The sequence below is a fragment of the Euleptes europaea genome, chromosome 11, assembly GCF_029931775.1.
Source record: "Euleptes europaea isolate rEulEur1 chromosome 11, rEulEur1.hap1, whole genome shotgun sequence".
In the NCBI taxonomy this organism is placed as follows: domain Eukaryota; kingdom Metazoa; phylum Chordata; class Lepidosauria; order Squamata; family Sphaerodactylidae; genus Euleptes; species Euleptes europaea.
In genome coordinates, this window is record NC_079322.1 from 31,835,237 (window position 1) to 31,860,253 (window position 25,017).

General features: G+C 43.7%; 1 protein-coding gene across 1 annotated transcript in view; it reads left to right on the forward strand.

The window, feature by feature from the left end:
- The window catches only part of TRIM71 (tripartite motif containing 71), a 49,049-nt gene extending 24,758 nt beyond the window's left edge, over positions 1-24,291 (forward strand). The window contains exons 2-4 of the mRNA XM_056857597.1: positions 18,505-18,672; positions 20,622-20,756; positions 22,234-24,291. Of these exons, the coding sequence (XP_056713575.1) occupies positions 18,505-18,672; positions 20,622-20,756; positions 22,234-23,685 (1,755 nt within the window). The 3' untranslated portion in view covers positions 23,686-24,291. The remainder of the gene's footprint in view (positions 1-18,504; positions 18,673-20,621; positions 20,757-22,233) is intronic.
- The last annotated feature ends 726 nt before the right edge of the window (positions 24,292-25,017 follow it).

Consider the following 25,017-nt stretch of genomic DNA (forward strand, 5'->3'; position numbering starts at 1 on the left):
ATGGCACCTTGCCCTTACCTGCAAGCCCCGTGGAACCGCTCCATAGGGCTCCACAGGGCTACGCCACCTGAAAAGGTGGAGTAACTCCACGTAAGGGCAAAGGGGGCATTCTTGGCCTGAAGGGGGGTTAGGAAGCCACCTAAAGGCAGCTCGGCCCTCGGAACGTCCCCTGGGACGACGGCGCATGGAGGTGTGCCGTCAGGAGGCCGAGCCAGTGTCCCAGGGCCGTGCTGCCATGGCAGTGCAGGGAGGCCAGTGTGAGCGGCCCAAAGCCGGCACCCGTGCCAGTCATGCCAGCACAAGCGGGCACGGGTGCCGCCGCTGCTCCTTGCGCACCTCCTATCAACTTTCGGCCCCTGAAGCTCAGGAATGGGCTGCACCCCTCAGAATGTGGCAGAGTCTAACTTCTACAGAATGGGACTGTCCAGCTAAAGGGAAAGTAACGCATCACTGCTTCTTGCACATATGGGAAAGGGGCTTGTTGGTGCCTGCTGCCCACTGGCATCTGCAAATTACCAGGCACTGCCCATCTATTTCATAATGGTGAAAATAATTTAGAATGAAAGCTTGGTCTTCTCGGCTGCCATGTCTAGCGCAGGATACCATGTTTGTGTGGGAACTTGGCAGAATGCACACAGCAGTATGATTGTTCCCTTGGGCCGACGAGGGAATATTGGTTTTCAAAAGAAAATAATGGATGTGTTTGTCGAATAAATGTCATGTTTATTAGGGGTGGGATGCAAAATGGTGTGGTGGCAAATGTCCCATTCAAATCCATGAGCGTTCTGGAGTTGATTGAGAATTGCTTCCGCGACTTAATTCAAATGAGCTCAAACCTGACTAATTGCTTGCTCTCCTTGAGCCATGTGGGGGTCGTGCCGTCTGAATTTGGGTGCCTTAATTTAAGGTTGGCCCTGGAAACTTCGAGCTGCTTGGCAGACTTGGGATAGTGTGAGGTCTGTGCTGCTTCTTTTTGTTTCCAAACATCTGCTGCAAGAAAACCTGGGTTTATATCTGCTATCATTTATGCTAATTTCTATAGATAGCAAATAAGCTGGGAGGACATTTTATTCTGCTTCTTCAGTTCACATAAATTAGTTCCCAGTGACAACCAGATACTTTTTCACTCCTTCTCAACTCCCGTCTTCCAAAGGTAAAAAATCGAATTTTCATGTATCAATGTCAGTTCTATAGAATGTGGCTACAGTGGTAGAATTTGTACTGAAGTTATTGTCAGTTTCTACAGGGGCAAGCAGGGGATTTATTCTGACTCCATTCTAGCAGCGGTCCTTCAGTTCATAGGCCTGCTACCACCTTTCCCTTAAGGGCTGATTATAACAGATATTCTTCTCCTGTACACCCAGTCAATTGCAAGGTATCCCGTTTTATATTCTATGAGGAGGAAGTTTATAATAATAATAATAATAATAATAATTTATTAATATGGTCACTGACCAGCAAAAAACAACAGCAACAACAAATGAGGAGGGGGTTGCCAAACTTTATAGACTGCATATTATGACACTGTAATGTTTTAGAACTCCCCTTTCTGCAAAGGTGGCTGCTGCAGCTCTTTTGAACCTCTGTAATAGAAGGTACTTAACCTAGTTTTTTGTGTCACTGTAGCACGAAATCCAAACTCTGTGGTAATCTAACCTTGCACATGGTATGCATGCGTAAAATGTTTCATCCTTTAATACGTAAATGCTGTCTGTAAAAGGTAATCTCTTTACATTCAATTACTCTGCTACCTTAACCCAGTGGAATAGTGTGTTCTGTGCTGGGAAGCAGAGAGATGGCGAAATCCTAAAATGTAACCTAAGGAATACAGCACGATTTCTTTCTGTTTTGCTATAATCATTATAGGGGTCTTGTGCAAAAATGAAGTCAAATCCTTCATGAGACCACTGCTGTAAGGGGCTGAAGTGAATCTCCATGAGCACATATGCTAATTGGGGAAAGAAGCCACATAATAATGAACAATAATCTTCAAGCAAGCTTTATTCTATCTCACTTGTTCTGGGTACAAGATAAAGTTGATGTTGGGATCTTGCATTCTAGAACCAAACAGATAACTTCTTAGGGAAGGATTATTTATTTACTTCTTTTATACTCCGCTTTTCTCCCCAGTGGAGACTCAAAAGTGTCTTCTCTCCTCCATCTTATCCTCACAACAAACCTGGAAGGTAGGCTATACCAAGCGTGTGGCTGGCCCAAGGTCACCCAGCCAGCTTCCACAGCAGAGTGGGGATTTGAACCTGGGTCTCCCAGATCCTACTCTGACATTCGAACCGTTACAACCTAGAGCAAATGTCACGATGGAGTCTAAATTAAAATTAGCCTCAATCTTGCATGCCAAGCCTTACCAGGTTGCAGTGTTTCTCAAAAGCTTGCCTTAATGCAAAATGAGAAAAGGTGAAAGGAGCTGAACTGGGGAAAGAAAACAGTGGGCATGGTAGAGTTATTTAAAATATATCTCATCAGTGAGTATGAAAATAGGCAGCTGGGATAGCCAAGGGATGGAGTCTGCCAAAGGATGTGGTTTCTTTTCACACTTGTAAGGAGAATGTTGAAGAACCTCTCCACCTGTGTTTCCACTTGTGTAGGGAAGGATTTGGTGAGCCAGCCCATATTTACTGACCCTTTAGCTCTTTCTAATGTCAAAATATGATCAGTTCAGATTTTGTTGGATAAAAATCTTCTGTTCCTTATCTCTACTGCAAGATTAGACCTTGCTAGGAAATGGAAAGCAACCATGAACCTTCATACTGAGTCCTGCTACAGGACAGTATGAGATGATATATCAATGGAGCAATTGTCATTTAAGATGTGGGATAATAAAATCTGATAAATTGATCAAAATGGATAATGTTCTTGCTTCATTAAATTAAAAAAATATTCCTAGATGCCATGAGTTACATGTTTATTTTGCTGTTTCAAAAGTGAATTATTTTTGGATAGATAGAGTAACTACGTTGGAATTGCTAGGTAGTCCCCCCCCCCCAGTTTCTAAATTCAGACTATGGTTTCTGCTTATTATTGTATTTTGTATTAATTAGCCTTAATATTCATTCATTTATATGGATAATTGTGTGAGTCTTAATAATTCAGTTTTTGTGTGGGCTTGTTTTTGTCCTACCTAAAATTTCTCCCCCCAAAAACCCTACGATTAGGGTTGCCAAATCCAGGTTGGGAAACCCCTGGAAATTTGGTGATGGAGCCTGAGGAAGACAGAGACCTTAGTTGGGGTAAAATACCACAGAGTCCGCCCTCCAAAGCATCCATTTTCTCCAGGGGAACTGGTCTCTGTAGTCTGAGGACGAGCTGTAATTCCGCCTGGAGCTGCTATCCCTACCAAGCAGGACTATATTTATATAAGTGTACAGCTGTAGCTAATTTTTTGTTCTGGGAAACTGACTAGCCCAGAGACTTTACCAGTGTGAAGTTGGAATACTGTATTAGAGCCAGCGCGGTGTAGTGGTTAAGAGCGGTGGTTTGGAGAGGTATACTCTAATCTGGAGAACTGGATTTGATTCCCCACTCCTCCACATGAACGTCGGAGGCTAATCTGGTGAACTGGGGTGGTTTCCCCACTCCTCTACACAAAGCCAGCTGGGTGACCTTGGCTTGTCACAGCTCTCTCAGCCCCACCTACCTCTCAGGGTGTCTGTTGTGAGGAGGAGAATGGAAAGTGATTGTTATCCGGTTTGATTCTCCCTTAAGTGGTAGAGTAAGTCAGCATATAAAAACCAACTCTTCATCATCTTCTTCTGTTAGAGAAAGGTGTTGTTTCACAATATTAGCTGTAACAGTTCAAATGGGACTTGCCACTGAAGTATAGTCTGCTTTTAACTAACTTCACTAGCGTGGTCCACAAGTACATGAAACCTTTTACCCGAGTGACTGCAGTGCAGTGATGCGGGGCAGAACATTTTCTAGTATTTATTTTGTGGAAAATTTCCCCCCTCACGTATGTAAATATAGAGTGTTTATGGTTATCAGGGCTGTTGTGCTGCAAATCAGTTGTGTTCGATGGACTAAATGTGGGATATGACCCACAGACAAATCTCAGTGGTTGTACATAGTCAAGCCTTGTACACGGTGGATTTGCCTTCTTTGGTTAATGTTATTTAAATTTTGCTGACACTATTTGAATATTTAAATTTATTTAAATTTGAATTTGAAAATTTCCCTGGAAAACCCAGATCACTGCTACAGTAGTCACCTCCATAGCATTAACAGCTGTTCCAGATAGCTTTGGGCAAGTTACAAACTCTCAGCCTAACCTACCTGGCAGGGTTATTGTCAAGATAAAATGGGGGAGAGAAGAATGATGTAAGCAGGGGAGAAATATAGGGTATAAATAAAGTAAATGAAATAATAAAAAATGTTGAGGTTTCTGTTTAAATGCTTGTGGTTTGTGACGTGTTGGCAAAGTACTTTTTGAATATAGTGATTCTTCAAATGATACCATGCAAACTGGCAGCTTTCCCATTTTAATTTTATAGACTGCTGAAATTGGAAGATGATCGAGCACTTCTTTTTTGTCATTCCCATCTACTAATTCTTAAGGGTCTTCTTTTTCCTGTCACAAGGTAATCGGCATAGGTATTTTGCAATTCCTGATTAAAGAGTAAACATGGAATGAAGTCTACTAAAAGTTCATACACCATCCCAATTGTTTACAAAACTGAAAGGCCAATAAAAGTATTCAAGTTATCTTAAGAACTTGCTATTGCTCTAGTTTAGTTTCCAGTCACAATGAATACCTTTTGACAACTTGCCATCTGCATCTCTGTTTAAGATACTTTGTGGGCGGAGATCTAAATATGTGGCCTCAATCATCTTTGTGGATGTCAGAAGCAACATGAAAAAATGCATAAAATTCAGCAGCAGTCATTAAAGTGCGCTTAGTTTCACTTTCTGCCCCCTTCCATCTCGTCTTCCCTCTAAATGTGCAGCTTCAGAGCGGTGTCTGCAGGTGGTATTAATACTCACTGTTTCCCATTCTTGATCCCAGCACTAAGAGGTGGAAGTCAAGACCCTTTTCTCTTTGCATCCATACATGAACGATTAGCCAAAGCATGGCATGCAAGTTTGAAGCCTTGCAGGGAATCTAAGCCTTCTCTGCACTGCTGCATTCACTGGAAGCCGGGACACTGAGAAATCCACATTCCATTGCTTTTGTTGACTGTGCTTGGCATTTTGGGATTTCTGGAGAGGCGAGGCAGGTGGGTGGGGTATACAGGAAAGCTGCCCAACGGGGAGGGGGGAGGGGAGCTGGTGCAGGAATTGTCCGGTTGGGTCAGAGTTTAACTTCAGCATCCATTCATCAGATCTTGGTTGATTGCTATGGAATCCCAAGGGACATTTAACTGACCCGCCCTCCCTGCCCATCCCCCACAACACTCTTTGAAAAACAGATGGATGGGGGGGGAGGCAGTATGACACCCAGGAATTCTTGGTGTTGTAAAATGTTTTTTGTTTTTTTTACAGTGCACTGTAAAGCCCTTTCCTAGAGCAATCAGGTTTATGGCCTTGCTCTGCTACCCCTTAGCCTGCTGTGGCTATAAAAGATGAATAGCCCTGCTAGTGATATGCCTCAGTGGCTTCAGAAAATGAAGTCAGTTCCTGTTGTTGTTGTTGTTGTTCTCTTCTGCATTTTTCAGATTGTGTACTACCAACTCAGCAAATACTTCCTGTTTTTAGGAGGTTATCAATTAACTTGCAATTAATGTATTTTTTTCTGTAACGCGGATTGCTGTGAGCTGCCTCTAAACCATTTGACCCCCTCCCCCACAAACCTTTTCTGCTGTTCAGCTTCTCTTCTGAAGAAATTAGACCACATCACTTCTTCTGGAGAGATTCTAAAACGAAACTTCATTATGATGGGTTAGAAATGTTGCTCTCATTTTCTATTACGTTTCCTCGTGTAACTGCATTTTGGGGGGGAAGATCTCTGGGGCATGATGAGATACTAAGATTATTTATCTTGCAGCTCCAGAAAAAAGAAGCATTAGCTTTAAAGGTGTAAATTTGAAAGTCTTTGTTCTCCCTTCCTGCGGTTTTTTTAAACTTCTTTTGAATGCAGTATTAAAGAGGAAATTAGCTATATATGTGATGTATTAACCAGTTACCGGTATATGCGTAATCCTTGAAACGTCATTGGTGGGCTTGAACTCTGTTAGTCCATGACAAATCTGCAAACTGTTGAGAAAGGCCTGGAATATGCAAGATTTTTTTTAAAAGGGGGGGTCTACAACGGTCACACAGTTGAGACTCTGTGTAGCCTTCAGTTCTTTTGCATGTGACCTCTGCTTCTCTGTTCTCTTGTTCGTATGCATCTCTTGTTCAAAATGTCCTGCCGTGGTTCCTAACAATTTCCTAGCTTTGTAGCTGAAGCAATGCAATGTTCAGATTTATTTAACTTCAGCACAGCGTTGCAACATTTTATATGGATGGCATTGGTAGAATCAATGCAGCGGAATTATTTGAAATTTTAAAGTTAGAAGTAATTTTGGAAATTAGAATTAATTTGTACCTTGTACCTAATGTACCAGAACCAACGGGTTGAAATTGAATCAAAAAAGTTTCCATCAAGACATTAGGAATAATTTTCTAACAGTTAAAGCGGTTCCTCAATGGAACAGGCTTCCTCGGGAGGTGGTAAGCTCTCTTTCCCTGTAAGTTTTTAAGAAGAGTTTAGATGGCCATCTGTCAGCAGTGCTGATTCTATGACCTTAGGCAGATCATGAGAGGGAGGGCATCTTGGCCATCTTCTGGGCATGGAGCAGGGGGCACTGGTGGTGTGGGGGGGGGGAGGTAGTTGTGAATTTCCTGCATTGTCCAGGGGGTTGGACTAGATGACCCTGGTGGTCCCTTCCAACTGTATGATTCTATTATTCTAATGGGTTGTCCTGTAATGGAAGGCTGACCTGTTTATTACAGCTGAATAGCGAACTCTCTTTGATTGGAAAAGCTGCTGTGTTGAGTTCACTGGCCAAAGAACTGAGGTGTCACTTTCTGGCCACAGTCCCTCTCAGCCCCTAAAAAGCTATTCTCAAAGGCTGGGGTAGCCATTTGGAACAAGGCTGGTGAAAATTGGTAATCCTCTTGAGATTCTGGTACTTGTTTTCTGTTGCCCCAGGAGGTCGGACCAGAACCAACGGGTTGAAATTAAATCAAAACAGTTTCTGTCTTGACATTAGGAAGAATTTTCTAACAGTTAGAGCAGTTCCTCAGTGGAACAGGCTTCCTCAGGAGGTGGTAAGCTCTCCTTCCCTGGAGGTTTTAAAGAAGAGGTTAGATGGTCCTCTGTCAGCAATGCTGATTCTGTGACCTTAGGCAGATGATGAGAGGGAGGGCATCTTGGCCATCTTCTGGTTACTGGGGGTGTGGCGGGGGGAGGTAGTTGTGAATGTCCTGCATTGTGCAGGGGGTTGGACTGGATGGCCCTGGTGGTTCCTTCCAACTCTATAATTCTATTATTCTTGCCGGTTGCCAAGTTGTTTGCCACAGGTTGAATACAGTGCCCTTGCACTATTGCTTATGAGAACTCATTTTATTTCTTAAATGGTGGGGAATAATATAATAATAATAAGGCAAGAGCCCCGTGGCGCAGAGTGGTAAGCTGCAGTACTGCAGTCAAAAGCTCTGCTCACGACCTGAGTTCGATCCTGACGGAAGCCGGTTTCAGGTAGCCAGTTCAAGGTTGACTCAGCCTTCCACCTTTCCGAGGTTGGTGAAATGAGTACTCAGCTTGCTGGGGGTAAAGGGAAGATGACTGGGGAAGGCACTGGCAAACCACCCTGTAAACATAGTCTGCCTAGTAAACGTCGGGATGTGACGTCACCCCATGGGTCAGGAATGACCCGGTGCTTGCACAGGGGACTACCTTTATCTCTTACCTAATAATAAATCATCAAGTCGCAGCCAGCTTAGGGTGACCCCATGAAGTTCCACCTCATGGAGTTTTGAAGGCAAGAGATGAGCAGAGGTGGGTTGCCGTTGCCTTTCTCTGCATAGCAACCCTACATCTTCCTTGGTGTTAGCCCATCCAAGTACCGCCCCTGGCCAAGTCTGCTTAGCTTTGGAGCTCTGGATGGTCTGGGCTATTTAGGCTGCTATGAGTGGTGGGGCAGTGACCCAGTAAATATTCCATTTTGACTCCTGCCTACGTTAAATCTTCCAAATTGAATTTGATTGGAAATAGCTCTTTAATAGTCTGTTCATAACTTACTTCAACCATTCCTCCTTTTAACAACCTCTTTTTCTAAAAAATAATCTTTATCATCTGTCTAGCAGCTTCCTTTATAGCTGATTGAAACCTTGCAACAGGCTTGCTTGTTCCATGTTTCCCATTTGCATTACATGCTTGTGAAAAGGGGGTGACTCAAAAAAAAGTGGTGTACAATCTTTGAAGAGTGTGCCCACAGTTCTTGTAAGAACACGGAGGGTGGCTAGTTGGTTGAGAGAGCACAGCTAGATGATGGCACATCTCGATGGTGCCAGTGTTGTGCCAAATCCCTGTAAAGCAAGGAGAGAAGGAGATTTGTTGCATGGCAAAAGGGGAGGGGAGACAAGCTGTCCTGTACCATCTTTTACCTCTTGGAAACTGCTTCTCCTTAGCTGTTTTTTCTACTGGTAAGGCTTGCTACTCTCCACTGAGAATAGCTGGGCTAGGGATAAGTAAAGTAAATTTATTAATACAGTCTACTGACCAATCACGTGCCAAGACATCAAAAATTCCAGACTGGCTAGGGATAAGTGATTTTGTTGTGGGCGGGGGGAAGTATGGGTGAAGAACGGGTTCAGCCCTAACCATCCATGCTGCTTTAAATCTCTGTAGGCCCCTCCTCCCTGATTTGGTGGGGTTAGATGGTAACTTGACCATTGATGCGTGGGTTTGCCATTGGTCTATAACAGTGATGGCGAACCTTTTAGAGACCGAGTGCCCAAACTGCAACCCAAAACCCACTTATTTATCACCAAGTGCCAATACGGCAATTTAACCTGAATACTGAGGTTTTAGTTTAGAAAAAACAACTCATACATTCACATATTTTGCGTTAAAAGAAAAACACAATAACAGAGCTTTCAATGATACAGAGCTTTCAATGATACAAACAACTTTTTATTGAAAGGTAAAAGTTTGCATTTGGCATGCATCTCTCCAGGACTCGTCCTCTGCTCAGCCACCGCACATTATTGTACAAAAGTAAACAATTATACTGTGCCTGAACCTCCTCAAGAAGTGCTTGAAACTGTCAACAATTCAGAGCACGAGCCATGATGTAATTCACTATTTTTGTGACATCTTTGAGGACATCGTCAAATCTTTTGAACAATTAATGTGATTTTTGCTGTTGTGTGCATGCTGATAATTTGTCTACCCTTGGCTCATACTTTGTAAGTTTGAGAGCAACACATGCAGCACTCAGGTCATCTGTTAGCCTGTTTCTGGTGTCAGATTTGATATAATCAAAGCTGAAAACAGCTGCTCACAAGCATAAGATGATCCAAACGAAGTAAGGAAAGCAATCCCAAGTGCTTTCATTGACTTAAAATTATTTGGCAGAGAATTCCACACTTTAAGGATTTCATTTTCAGAACTAACTGTGCTGTCCTTTGTCATCCCTTCTATCTTCTCAAGTGATTCATGCAGGTCATAGAATTTATTTTTCCAGATAGAGCTTTCTTGAAATTCTATTAGCTCCATTTCCAGATTTTCTAAATCAGTGTAGGCAGGAAAGATCAAGTTCTTCAAATTTGGCTTTATCTGGAGAAGTAAGAAAACACAGGGTTGTCTCTCATCTTACGGAACTGTAAAAATCTGTTACTGAAATTCACCTTTGCAGCTGCTACAATGCTAGAAAATTCCTTGTAGATTTCCTGATGGCTTGTAGGATTGTCTGCAAATGTTGTAGAATTTTCTAAATGCTTTTTTAGACGGGCGGGGCCCCAGACAAACTGAAGACGGGTGGGGCCCCCGCAGCTCAGCTGGGGGGGGGCGTGGCAAGGGGACCACAGCCTCCCCCGTCCAAACTGAAGACGGGCGGGGCCCTGACAAACAGCTGAGCTGCCTGAGCTCAGCTGAGAGAGAGGGAGGGCGCCAGCGCGGCTTGGGGAACATGGGCTTGGAGAGAAGGAGCACCACCCTCAGCGCCCTCACCATGGCAACACGGCACAGCCCTATGAAGACACGACGGGTCTGCACGTGCCCACAGAGAGGGCTCAATGTGCCGGCTGCGGCACGCGTGCCATAGGTTCACCAACACGGGTCTATAATATGAATCTTGAATTATGCATGGATGGAGCTAGCATGTTGTCTATGGAATTAATTAGTGTTGTTTCAGAATTAAAATTGGGAGGATATCAGTCAGGCAACCCAACTTGGTTTGGTTGCCCTAAGGTCAAATTAAAGACAGAGATTGGCCATGTCCCAGTATCTGACAGCTATTTTTAGGTCTGTGGACACCCTCCCCCCAAATGTGGATCAGGGATGCATGGTAAGGGGTTGGAGGGGTTATTCCTTCTGAGTAGTTTTGCCTATGGAAACCACCATCATGACCCCCCAGCCTTCTTGTTAGTGTTGGAAGAAGAAAAGGAGCTCCTGTCCTTTGCTTGACTGTCCCCCTGCCCTTCTAAACAATACAGGGAGAGCAGTTTTTCTAGTGAAATCATGCAGAGGTAAAAGGATTAAGCCCCCTCTTTGTGTGGTCCTGATCCAAATCACACCTGAAATATAACTTTTAAAGATGCTAGGGAGTTCTGATCAGATAAGGCAAATGTCTCAACTGTTTGGGCTTCTAGCTTACAATCTGAAGAACTAGTCCTTCTACTTTTGCAAACCTCCACTGTTGGTTAAACTTTGTAATTTGTTGTTTGTGGGAGAGAGGAGGTGAGTAGTGGATGGCTGTAGCAATTTGTCCAGCTGCTGCGGTAGCAATCTGTGCAACGTGTCTTCACAAGGAAAGCAAGGCCAAACGCTAATGGTACAGGGGGAAAGGAGAATTTATTGAATGGAAACTTTTAAAAGCCCTGTTAAATAAGTCCAGCAGTCTGTTCACACAATGAACAGCCCAACCAGGTGCCTCTAGGAAGCCCACAAACAAGACAACTGCAGCAGCACCATCCTGCCTGTGTTCCACAGCACCTAATATATCAGGCATGCTCCTCTGATCCTGGAGAGAATAGGTAAGCATCATGACTAGTATCCATTTTTACCAGTAGCCATGAATACCCCTCTCCTCCATGAACATGTCCACTCTCCTCTTAAAGCCTTCCAAGTTGGCAGCCATCACCACATCCTGGGGCAGGGAGTTCCACAATTTAATTATGCGTTGTGTGAAGAAACACTTCCTTTTATCAGTTTTGATTCTCTCATCCTCCAACAGATGACCCCGCGTTCTAGTATTATGAGAGAGGGAGAAAATCTTCTCCCTGTCCACTATCTCCATAACATGCATAATTTTATAGACCTCTATCATGTCTCCCCTTAACCGTTTTCTTTCCACGCTAAACAGCCCTAAGCGTTTTAATTGCTCCTCATAGGGCAGTCTGTCAAGTGCACTGTTGGTTACTGTGATCTGAGGCCAGGGCTTCCTGAAAGGAAGCTGTGCTTCCAGTCAGTTGACTCGAACTAAGAGTGACTCTGTGTGTTAAGTGCCATCAAGATTGGTGCAACCGCTGTTCGCAGACAGAATGTGGCCTGACAGAATACGCCCCACCAAGGCTCAGAATGGCTCTAGTTAAACTGCACCAGGTATCTGTTCCACTCACGGTGCTTTCCCCCAGAGCGTGGAGCCTCCCGTGATGCAGAAGGCTCTTGGTTGAAGAGGCTGCTGTTAGTAGAATGGATCTGTGGGATGGAGATTGAGCAGTAACATCTGGACACAAAGGCTGTTCAGCTGACATGGTATAGGCTGTGATAGTTTTGTTGTTCTTCTACATTCTATACAATGGATTGGAGGGCTTTCTCCCTCTGAGGCCTCTGTTCCACACGTGTTGGCATTTCCCTGACCGCCAATTATATTTTGGGTATTTGATCTAAAAAGAAACAAGCTACAGCACTAGATACCATGCTTGGATGGTCTACATAAGTACTTATCTTGCCTCTTTCATATTTCCTATAGGCAAAGTCCCTTGTGGGTTTTGCACCTGGAATCCCCTCTATGGTTTCGTAGGCCTTCATTGGATCCCACCCTCACCTTTTGTGTCCTGCAGGACATTCTCAGTTAGGTCTTGCTAGAGAAGGGTTTTTCTGTTAATGCATCTGCACTGCAGGTGGATGAACATGTGGCTATATGTCAGAAAGTAATTTTGTACTCCTCATTAGACTAGAGGTCAGGAGACTTCTCCCAAACTTTTGTCCCTATCTCTCTTGCCCTAGATAGAAATCGTGACATTAAGCTTAATGTTATCTAAGCCCTGTGGATTTACATAATTACAAGAGTTGATATTTTCTGATGTGTGATGTTAGCTGTTGTTTGAGCTATGCCTCTCACTTGAACACAGGACACAGGAAGCTGCCTTCTACTGAATCAGACCCTTGGTCCATCAAAGTTGGTATTGTCTACTCAGACTGGCAGCGGCTCTCCAGGGTCTCAGCTAGAGGTCTTTCACATCACCTGCTTGCCTAGTCCCTTTAACTGGAGATGCTGGGATTGAACCTGGGACCTTCTGCATGCCAAGCAGAGGCTCTACCACTGAGCCATAGTGCCTCCACTTCTTTGAGCAACACCGAATAGTTTTGCTCATGAAAGTGTAATCTCCTAGGTAAAATTAACATATACGCCTATAGTAGGATAATAAGGTGTTAATTTATTAATATTATGCCTTGCAAGTATTTAATGGTTTTATATTAGTCTAGGTTAGAAGGTTCATATCCATTCCCACTATTCACAAACAGTAACTTGTCCAAGACTTGCACTGACAGATAGAATTGTGTGGTGTAGTTTACATGTTTTTTGTTGTTGCATGTTTTATATTGTGTTGAATTTTTTTAAAAAAGAATAAATAGTTTTGCTCTGATAGAGAGCTCCTTCAAAGAGGTGCTGCGTGCTTTGCCTATCCTAAGGTGTTGCCACTGTTGGACATCTACCTTCTGGATGCTCTCTCAAATATGCTAAATAGGAATGGAAAGGTGTATCTGACTGCACAGGTGAGGGGGCAGTCCTAGCTTGCTCGCACTTATTCAGATCCCTTGGGATGGGGAACAAGGTTGCATTAACATGGGCCTTCCTAGTTAGGATCTGTAATATTCCTAAGAAACACCCTCCTTTTCTGTTCTCTTCCAAAATATAAGTTGCATTGTTAGTCCACGGTCGGTATGTTGCATAGGCTTTTGTTTATAGATCTTTGTGGCAGTTATTTTCTTGTTGAAGCTAACACCCTGAAAATGGAAGGAGTAGGTACAACTTTCCATTTTGTTTTTAAAAACTAAAACCTGTAGACAAAAGTAAATTCTTTTTTAAATCTAATTCTGAATATGCCCCCAGAGTGTGGATTGAAACTGCACAATGAGGACATGAACAGATAAGGGGGATGTTTCTACAAATCTAGAAGAGAACTCCGCAGTTTCTATGAAAAGCTAAAAAAAAGTGGGGAAATAAAAAACAAACAAACACCTAATGCTTCCAAAAACATTTCAACACAATGCATCTGGGCATATTAAAAATAGCACAATTGGCCAAAGGGAGAGGAGGAAATGGTGAAAGTTGGAGGGGGGAAGAGAAAGGGGGCAGGGATCGGGAATTTTCCCTCTCTCAGGACTCCCTGCACATCCACCCTGTGCAACAGGTCCCATCTGGAGCTCTTCAGTCCCCAAAAGTGGCTGCAAGGAGGAAACAAACTCACCTTTGCAGCCATCCTTTGGCAAACTTGAAACAGATTAGGGGTAGAGCATCTGCTTGGCATGCAGAAGATCCCAGCTTCAATCTTTGGCATTCTCCAACTAAAAAGATTGGGTGGAAGGTGCTGTGAAAGACTTCCGCCTGAGATCCTGGGGTAGAGAGGCTGAGTAGAGAGTACTGACTTGGATGGATCAATGATCTGATTCAGTATTAGGCAGCGTCATATATTTTAAGGGGGGGATAACTCTCCCTCTCTCAAAAACAGTAAAAGCAATTCCTGGGGTGCTAGGTTTGGGAAGAAAAAAGAGAACAGGAGAGTGGCGGTTTGGGGTAGGGGGGAAGCATGGTGGGGAAAAGAAGTGGAGATAGGAAGGAGGAGGGAGTCAACCAGAATTTTCTCAAGAAGGAGGCACTGTCGGGGATAGGAGGAGGAAGAGAGTGAGAGGGGCAAATGGCTGTGAGTGAAAAATGGGTGGGGAGGGGAAGAGGAGGAGGGGAGAAGGAAGAAGATCCATGAAAGGAAAGGGAAACCGGAGCAAAAGGAAAGAAAATGGAGATGAGGAAACGGAGCCGGTGGTTGGACAAGGGGACAAAAAAAAAAGTCCTGAGGGCAGATAACAGGGGAAAAGAAAAACAGGCATGTGGAGGAGGTATGGAATGAAGTTGGAGAGAAAGGGAGGGAAGCAGTTTGAGCAAGCAGAAAATAGAGCAAGAGGGAAGAAATGGGGGGGCATTGTGGTGGGGAGACTAGGATTTCTCCTCCCCACACATCTTCCCTGGCCCCCAGTTTAATTACTCTATTAACTTAGTTTTAGGAATTAATATTTCTGATAACTGTGTGTGTGAGAGGAAGGAAAGATGAACTAGAAATTGTAAAAATGCAGCAAGATTCACACATTACATGTAATAGGGAGCTATTGTAAGTAGGGTTACCAATTCCTGGAAATTCCTAGAGATTTGAGTGTGGAGCCTGGAGTTTGGTGAGAGGAGAGACCTCTGTGGGGTATAATGCCATTAAAGTCCACCCTCCAAACATTTCCTCCAGGGGACTTGATCGCTGTTGTCTGGAGATCAATTATAATTCCATGAGATCTCCAGGCACCACCAGCAGATTGGCAGCCCTAATTGTAGGATATTTAACTACTGTGTGAATAGGTGGTGGCTCAGATGTAGGGATGAATAAAATGTACAAATTATTTTCAGTAGTACTGCCTTTGAAGGGCTGGATCCCCTAGCTCTATGCAATAAAAAGAATTTTTTTTTGGGGGGGGGGTGACACGATCTACTTCATTTGCATAGAAAGGCAGAGGTGTAAATGAGAAGGATAAGGTGATCTTTTCCTCTCTTCTGGAAGCCTAAGGAAAATCATTAATGGATGGGACTATATATCCCTTGTCAACCCCCCCCCCCCCATGTACTGACTAGTTGGGTGTGTTTCTTAGCAGTGGAAGAGATATGTACTAGGAATTTGCGTGGGAATTATCTCTTAGGCTTGGTTCAAATGAATCCTGCAAACCATGCTACATATTTGAAAGGGGCTGCAGGCTTTTGTTTTTCCTTCACCCCTTTCACGCAAACCGTAGGGTTGGATCCAGCCAGCTTTTTTCATTCAATCTCACCCAATTCCACTCTCTCCTAGTGTCCTTGTCCCACATGGCTTCTGTACATGTAGGCCCCAAGATTCTCAGCATAACTGTTTTGGGTGGTCAAAGGTGATCCTCCTTTCCTTGTTCACCAGCAGAAAAGTTGGTTGGATTCAACCCATAGTTTATCATCATGCCCAGACTGGCAGACTGAAGTTGGCACTGGTTCCCCACACCAGAATAGGAAACCATAGTTTGAAGTGGGTTTCCATTTGCAGTTTGGAGGCCAAAAACAACCTGTACCGTGCCATTGTGAACATCACAGCAAGCTACAGTTTATGCTAAACTAAATTTAGGACAGTGTATTCCTGCGTCTCACTCTAGATCTTGGAGACTATTGTTTGGGGAACGGGCTCAGTTCAGACAGTGGGTTGAACCTAGACTTAATTTTCCAATGGCAGAACAGAACTTTCCTGCCTCCCTCTCCAGCCCACCACTGTCCACAAAATGCTGCTCCTGGGGGATGGGGGATCCTGAAAAACAACAAAAGGGTCCTGCGTGGCTAAAAAGGGGACAGTGGAAATTTACAGTTTAGTATGGATACAACACAATGGGTTGCAGGTAAGGATGAAGGAAAGCCAAATATTCAGGACACTTAGGAGCAGATGGTGACTGTCACTGCGTTGTAGCATAGGAAATGAGGAAGAGATTGGCAGTACCCAACCAAGTGATGGGATTGGGAGGAGGTTGCCCTTCTGTAAGGGAGACATATATTACATCCTCTGCAGGGGAGAGTTGGTTAAAATGTTTCAGTGCAGGGGTCCCCTTTGCGGTGCCCATGGGTACCATGGCATCCACTGACACCTTTTCTGGCACCCGCCAAGTATTTTTAGGAAGCGGGTAGGGCTTTTCCCCAGCATGCTTCTGATTGGCCATCAGAGATTTGATTGGCTGTGCAGATTTTTTTTAAAGTTACTTTGGCAGCAGCTGCCACCACAGCACCAGGGACCTACGCTGTGTTGCTGAAGTTAAGCTGTGGCAATCATTCTGTGACTGGCTCTGCCTCTTACGGCAGCCATTTTGTGGCAGCCATTTTGTTGCTGTGCCCACCACGAGGCGTCAGACTTCCAAATGTACCCGCAGGCTCAGAAAGGGGGACTTCTGTTTTAGTGGTATTCTAGACTACATATACACTACTAGTAAACCTGTTCCACAGCCAGTTTGGTAAATGGGGGGAAACAGGCTTGTCAGTTGGTAGCTCTTCCTTACTCTTCCTTTGGAGGATCTCAAGATCTCAGTCTTTTGACCCATTGCCACTTTTCTGAGATGAGAGGAAAAGAAAAGAACTGAATTATTGTTTGAGACGTTTGATGATAATAAGTCTGTGAAGACTCTCTTGCAACCTTTGAATCTGACTAGAAAAACCAGTTTTGTATTGAAGACCTTTCTTTTGAAGAAAAAATAAAGTTCCTTACAATTTAAAAAAACACACACCACTTTTTTGGGCGGTTGAACAAAACACTGGAAACCCCTTGCAACTTCTCTAGCATTTCTTGATTCCACAGTGGGCTGGAGGCTTTCTTTAACAATCTGCTAATTGTTTTTGATTACTTCTTCCTCTCCTTTTGTGGCTTGTGTGCCTGGAGTGACTGCCGGACTCCTACACTGTGCCTTGTATTCTTGCAGAAAGTAGCATCTGGATCTGCATGACAGGGCTGCTCTCTGGCCTCTTGACCTAGCTTTGCTTCTGGCATTAACTGTTTCAGAGGGTTAATAGCAGGTTTAGCTGGAAGCGGAACCCTGGCTCGAATTGACTCCATTTTCTCTTCAGATGGCCCCTTTGGCTGGGCGGGAGGGCTGGTACTTTTAACAAACGGGAGAATTGTGGCATTCATGTGACTTAGTAGCTGGCCCGCCTGCCTGAGGTTTCTGCTCGGGTGCTTTATAATTATTAAGATGATTGATATCCCAGGGTTCGTTTTAATGATTACTTTTTACATTCTGGAACAAATGCAACTGTATGATGCAAAACAAAAAAAAAGAAAGGAAAGGAAAGAAAGAAAGCTCTGTGCTTACTAAAGAGTAGTGCTGAATTTTGCCTATGCCCAAATATAATAAAACTAAAGTTTCTGTTCCAACCACAGTTCATAGTTTGGTTTTGTTTTTTCAAAGGTTGCTAGCAGTGTTTTCTTCCTGGTGATTAAAGGAAGTGTGAGGTTAAGCTGTAAATTTGGGTGCAGTAGTGATGAATGAATTTATTGAATTATTCATAGAGACACACACACACACACACACACAAAATCCCCTCCTGTGATATAGTACGCTTGAGCAAGTAGAGATTCAAAAGAAGCGCTATTTTAAAATTTGGGAGTGGCATTTTCCTCATTAGCCTGGTGGCTTGAGGTGGTTGGCTGTTAACCCCCATTGATTTAAATTCTATTGAATAAATTTCTAGTGCTTCTACAGCAGTTGATTGTAAAACTGTTGGGCATGAAATCAGAATACAATTCTTCAAGGATGGTCCTTTTAATTTTGAGTACATTGTGTAGAGAAGTTTTTGGTATCTCATGTGAGCTGGCTGTTTCTTTGAATGAATTGCTAAGTGACTTTACCGCTACTTCCCTCTGCTGGATAGAATGTGGAAATAATTTCATGAACTACTGGCGAATCAATCAATCTTTACTGAAACGGTGCTTAAGATTTTCACTGTGTACTGGCTGCAAATTGTAAGTGGATAACTTCTAATTTACTGGAGATACCTCTGGTAAGGTGATTAAAATAATATTGGGGGAACAGAAAAGGTATGCTGCTTTCTACCTTTGGATAGCATTCTATTAATACTTTTGGCCTAAAATAGGAATTTGTGCCCTTGCTGGGTTGGATCCAGTGATCCCCCCGCCTCCAAGCCCACCACCTTCAGAAGGTAATCATAGGATCCAACTGTTTCACAGTGCATTTTACAGGTGGTAACTGTAAAAAGATTATATATAGCTGAGGATTTTTTAAAGCATGTTGTGGAATCTGTTACAATCATTTAAATAGTGTTTTACCTTTCCTCTCACTTAAAGGTGCTGCATTTCTACTGTGACACTTGTTCTGTCCCCATCTGTCGGGAATGCACCATGGGACGACATGTGGGTCACAGCTTTATCTACCTCCAAGATGCCCTGCAGGATTCCAGAACACTTACCATTCAGCTACTAGCAGATGCTCAACAAGGACGCCAGGCCATTCAGGTAAATGGGCTGTAAGCGCATAGATACTGTCCATACTATGGCTGTTGTACATCATCAACTGCATTTGTAGCTACTGTCTGAGCATTGATTATGCCATAGTTAATGCAATAATTATGCAGTTATTATGCAATAATTGCTCTTATGATCCAAGCTATAGTAGCAGTATATGTGAACTGGCCCGTATTAACTGCATCCTCCATTGCAGAACTGGGCATGTTGTCATTATCATAAAAATAAAGTTGACCTCTTATTTAAACAGGATATAACATTGGATGGACTTGAGCATTTATAAACAGCACATTCATTTATAGCCTACCATATGAACAGAGATGAAGGTGAATGCTGTTCTTTGCACAGAACCGACAAATCAGAATATCTAATTCTCAACATGGCCCAATCTGTGGATACTTAAATCCACAAATTGGGGTAATGGAAAGAGAAAACATTTTTCTGTGAACTCCCAATCCCCAGGTTTACAGGAAAGTCTGAAAATGGGGAAAAAATTAAGGCGAGGGGGGACATAAGTGTTTTTTTTATGAAGAGATCCTGTGACATGATGTCACAAGATTTCAGCCTCCATTACAGGGGCTGCCTAGCAACCCTGGTAAGCTCAAGAGTAGGCTGAAGAAGCACAAGAGATGCTAGAGAGAGAGAGAGAGACTGTGCTGACAAGAGAAGGGGGAGGGAGAGAGACAGACAAACTGTTGGAAAGAGAGAAGAGGGTGGGGTGAGAGGGGAGAAAATGAAGGAGAGGGGAATTGGGGTTACTCCCCTTGCAAGTCCTTTCTTGCCTGTATCTAACCTCTTGCAGTGTACAGACTTGGGCAAGAAGAATCTTTTAGAATCATTCTTTTCCCCAAGCCATTTCAAGATTGTTCCCCAAAGATATGTCAGTGTTAAACTCTATGATGTTTTACTCCTACATTTATATAAAATTTTTATACCATGGAGTGTTGGAAAAGTTGGATTTTGCTAGACTGACGTATTTGATATGGCACTGCCAAGGAATAAAACCAGTGAGATATTTTTAACCATCATATTTCAATTTTCAGAACCTGTGAGCTATGGTTCAGATTCTTCCCTTTTCCAGCCTACAAACCTCCATATTACAGATCACATCACTAGATCAATCAGTTTGCTGTTATTTCTGGCTAAAAGGAACAATGTGGTGTGGATTTTTTTTTTTAAAACCGTAGTATTGGATCTCTGAACCAGTACAACATAATCACAAATCTGTAAATCTTTGAAGTGTGCGGTGGGGGAGGAAAAGATTTCTCTGTGGACCACATTTATCTAAATTCATCATTTTCTGTGGACAGATGCCATTGAACTAGTGAAATAGATCTGTCTCGCCTTGAAATAGAGAGCTTGATGGAGATTTTAGATCTCAGCTGTTGCACCCAGACTTTGCCTGTCAAGTCATAATTTTTTTGGGGGGGTCCATTTGCTATTACTGGTATTCTGGAGCCTAGAGCTTGAAAGGCATTTCCTTCAGGATTATGAACATTGCCCTATTGACAGCTTGAAATGTTGTACATGTCAAAGGATTCTGAAACTGAAAAAAAGTTCCTCTCTTTTCCCTTCTCCATCTGAATAGCTAGCTCCATCTGCTGGCACAAGAGTTTATTAAAAACAACCACCACCAAATCTAGAAGATCAGGAAAACTAGGCCAATGAATTATCCAAGAGCACCCAGTGCCAGGACTATTCAGGGCTATTCATGCTTTTACATCCTGTGTAGAACCTCCTAATTCTTCCTTCCAAAGCTGGTAATTAAGGTGCCGAAGTTTTTCAGATGTTCTGCCTTGGGCTGTTGTCCCATGTTGATGTTAAGAATGTTAATCGTTCTGCGCTACAACTCTGGAATAACTGGGGTTGCGTAAGAAATGACCCATGCGCTGATTTTTTATGACTTTGATGAAGCAGCCTCCTTGTCCTTTCCGTTGCAGCTGAGTATTGAGCAAGCCCAAGCAGTAGCAGAGCAAGTTGAGATGAAGGCAAAGATGGTACAATCTGAAGTGAAGGCTGTGACCTCTAGACACAAGAAGGCCCTGGAAGAAAGGGAGTGTGAGCTGCTGTGGAAGGTAATTCTTTAAAATATCAGGGAGACTTTCTGATGAGTTTAATTGCTGCACAAAATACAGGCTTATCCCATTGCCTGGCACGGCTGGCAGTCTCTTGGCTCCAGCATCTGGCCACTGTTCTTCGCTCCAGTAGAAGCAAAAATGGGGGGGTTGGGAAGCAAGGTCTTAAATGTCACTTCCAGTTTTTCCCAGAAGTGATGTCATGAAACTCTAGGAATTTCCCAAATCTTTCATTCCTACCACAGAGATTGGGGAATTCCTAGATGCAGTGACATCACTTCTGGGTACAACCAGAACATTAATGTAATATCTGTACTATGAGGGGGTACCTTATCTGGCCAACAAACCAAGGCCACCTACTAGGGTATCCTGTCATGACGAACATATGCTTAGAGTTGTCTGTATAAGCACAGTACAAACGAGGTAATTCTCTGTTGAGAAGCAGTGTCTCTGTCTGAGATTTTAAATCTGAAAGTAGATTGTTCACAGAGTTGTGAGTCTTTGGATAAAATAAGAAGAATTTAGATGGAAAGTCCTTCAGAATGTTAGAAAACCTAAGCATTAGGAATTCTTGCTTCAGGCAAGGTGATGGCGTTCGCAACATGCTTCTCCAGATTCCAGACAACATATAATCTGGGCTTCTTGCGTAACTAGGAAGTGGAAGTCCTAATCCAGACGAAACTGGATTTTGTGTCCAGGTGTATTTTATGATGGCCTAGTAAGGCAGAGCTAAATTTTTCTAAATGTTACCTCACTTCAGGGTGATTTTCTCCTTTTCCTGAAGTACATTCTGAAGGCTGTGTCTTGATAGTAGGATCATAGTTGAAAATTGGAATGTAGTTTAGCCAATGAGATAATCTAGATCTCGGCTGAAAGACAGAGGACTGGCGTAGGGAATGAAGCTTTGCTGGATGATCTTCAGTCATCCTGTATCAGCCTAGCTCCTCTCACAGGGATGGAAGGGAAGGAGAGCTACACATACTGCTTGGAGGGAGGCAGGGAGTAAAAAGGCCATAGCTTATATATGGTCTGTGTTCAAAGTCCAGCTTTCTAACTCCTCGTGCCACTTGCATGGAAGATCATGCAGCTAACTCTTGGCCCCAGGTAAGGTTCCAAGTAAACCTACTGGATTTAAAGGTACTGTAACTGTACAGTGCCCATGTGGTCCCCTTTTTCCCTTTCTCGTTGTATCTACAATAAGTTGTACCATCAATCAAATAAAGAAAAAATAGTTCCTTTGTTCTAAATCTTAATTTAATAACTTTACATTTACAGAAAAATTACGAGCCCCCTGGCGAGCAATCTGTCCCTCCCCTACCTCCTTGGAGCAAAAGAGATGGGCTTCTGTCAATTGAATTACATTGGTCTAGGAATCAGAGTTCACCCTCATCTAACCTACAAGCAACATAATGCTTCTGCTGTAACTATGATTTCCAGTCTGTAGTTTAAACATGTGTTTTTTAAATCTTCATTTTAGGTGGAGAAAATCCGCCAAGTGAAAGCCAAGTCTCTCTACCTGCAGGTTGAAAAGTTACGTCAGAACTTGAACAAGTTAGACAACACCATCAGTGCGGTTCAACAGGTTCTAGAGGAAGGCCGGAACATGGATATCCTCTTGGCTCGAGACCGTATGCTCGCTCAGGTGCAGGAGCTGAAGAACATCCGGGGCTTCTTGCAGCCTCAAGAGGATGACAGGGTCATGTTCACCCCTCCGGATCAGGCGCTGTATATGGCCATCAAATCTATGGGGTTTGTCAGCAGCGGGGCCTTCGCTCCTCTGACCAAAGCCACAGGTGAAGGTCTCAAACGTGCACTGCAAGGCAAAGTGGCCTCTTTCACAGTGATTGGTTATGACCACGATGGGGAACCTCGCCTTTCTGGGGGAGACATGATCTCAGTTGTGGTGATGGGGCCCGATGGAAATCTTTTTGGAGCAGACATTGGCGACCAGCAGAACGGAACCTATCTTGTCAACTACAGGCCTCAACTGGAAGGGGAACACCTGATCTCTGTCATGATGTGCAACCAGCATATAGAAAACAGCCCATTCAAAGTCATGGTCAAATCTGGGCGCAGTTACGTTGGCATTGGACTGCCAGGGCTTTGCTTTGGCAGCGAGGGCGACAGTGATGGCAAGCTGTGCCGTCCCTGGGGCGTTAGTGTAGATAAGGAAGGTTATATCATCGTTGCCGATCGCAGCAACAACCGTATTCAGGTCTTTAAGCCCTGCGGTGCTTTCCACCACAAGTTTGGCACCTTGGGCTCAAGGCCCGGCCAGTTCGATCGGCCTGCCGGCGTCGCCTGTGACTCCTCCCGGAGGATTGTCGTGGCAGACAAAGACAATCATCGCATCCAGATCTTCACTTTCGATGGCCAATTCATTCTGAAGTTTGGGGAGAAAGGGACCAAGAACGGTCAGTTTAATTACCCATGGGATGTAGCTGTAAACTCCGAGGGCAAAATCCTGGTGTCTGACACACGAAATCATCGGATTCAGTTGTTTGGGCCTGACGGAGTTTTTCTGAATAAATATGGTTTTGAAGGGGCGCTCTGGAAGCACTTTGATTCCCCGAGGGGCGTGACGTTCAATCACGAAGGCCATCTGGTAGTGACCGATTTCAACAATCATCGTCTCCTGGTCATACATCCCGACTGTCAGTCAGCGCGCTTCCTCGGCTCCGAAGGCACGAGCAACGGCCAATTTCTGCGGCCACAAGGTGTGGCGGTAGACCAGGAAGGCCGTATCATTGTGGCGGATTCCAGGAACCATCGTGTGCAGATCTTTGAGCCGAATGGTAGTTTTTTATGCAAATTTGGCACTCAGGGAAGTGGCTTTGGTCAGATGGACCGTCCTTCAGGGATTGCAGTCACCCCAGATGGCATGGTTGTTGTGGTTGACTTTGGAAACAATCGAATCCTCATCTTCTGATCTCTGTTTATCTGTACTAAGAAGAAACTGTCTCAGGGAAAAAATCCTTTTAAGAGAACACAGAATTACAACGCTAGTTCAAACCTACCTCATCTTTAATTTGTTTATAGATGAATGTACTTCCCCTTTTTTATCTGCAGGGAGTGAGCCTGTGATGTTATAAACTTTCTTATCTACCTCATTATCTTTGTGTTCTTTACCTCCACAGTATACACAGTACAGTATAAAACTATTCTCTTTTTCCCTGGATGGGGCATCATGCACAAACATGTTTTTCTGTGCACATTTAGGTGGTTTGTGTAGTAAATTCTGTAGATTCTGCCAGAAGGGCAATGCGCTCATTGTTAAAAAGAAGAAAAAAAAAGTAGCTTTAGATTCTTTTAACTTCGTGTTCTGATGATACTGTGTGGGGGGGGAGCGTTGCGGGAGGGTGAAGGGTTGTGTTTTTAGATGCTGCTGCAGCAGAGAACTCTTTCCTTGTTCTCCTTATTTTATACCTCAGTGCGTTTGACTTACTGTTCAGCATAGTGTCTCATTTCTAGAAGATGTCGATCTCTCTCGTTTGCAGATGGGATTCACCAGGAAAAGCTTAGGGTCGTCTTTATTTTGTGTTATGTGCGTGTTTTGTTATTTTGCATGTATATCCCCCCCCCCCCCGAAAAATGCAGTAACTCCACAACACAAACAAAACTGTTAAGAAAATGCACAAATGTTTTAATATGCGAAACTTCTTATTTGGTGGTTTGGGCCCCTAATCTAAAGGGGTGCGTGGTAAATGTTGCTCGTGCGTGAAGGCCCTTGAGGCTCCCTTTTGGGGGGGGCGGGGGAGCAGCCCTCTTCCTTTATGCTAGACAAACTGCTCCCAAACTTGAGAAATTGAGAAGTGACCTCTGATGCAGCGTGGGGAGCTGCTGCTGATACGATGGGTGTTGGGAGTGGGGGAAGCCCAAAAGAACTCTGATGCGCCAAATCAAGGCCAGGCTCACATCAAAAGGAGCTCTTTGGATTGCAGCACTGCTGTTAGTGGTTGTCAAAACCGAATTCTTGTTTTAGAGCTCCTTCCCCCCACCCAGCCCTTTTGTGTTGTTTTTTTTAAGATCCCCCTTTCCCCCCCTTCCTTGCCACGTGTGTATGTTTAGCGAGCAGGGCTAACTGTTTTATTTGCAATGCATGTTGAGAGGCGATGAGCCGAACAGTTTAGCTTAATGTTCCTTTTCTTCTGAAGAAGTAAATTGTTTTTTTGAGGCTTGCATTAAAGAATTAACTTGTTTCTTTTAAAATGTAGCTTTATCAAGAGAAGTGTGTAATCTTTCAGAGACAAGTAACAGGAAG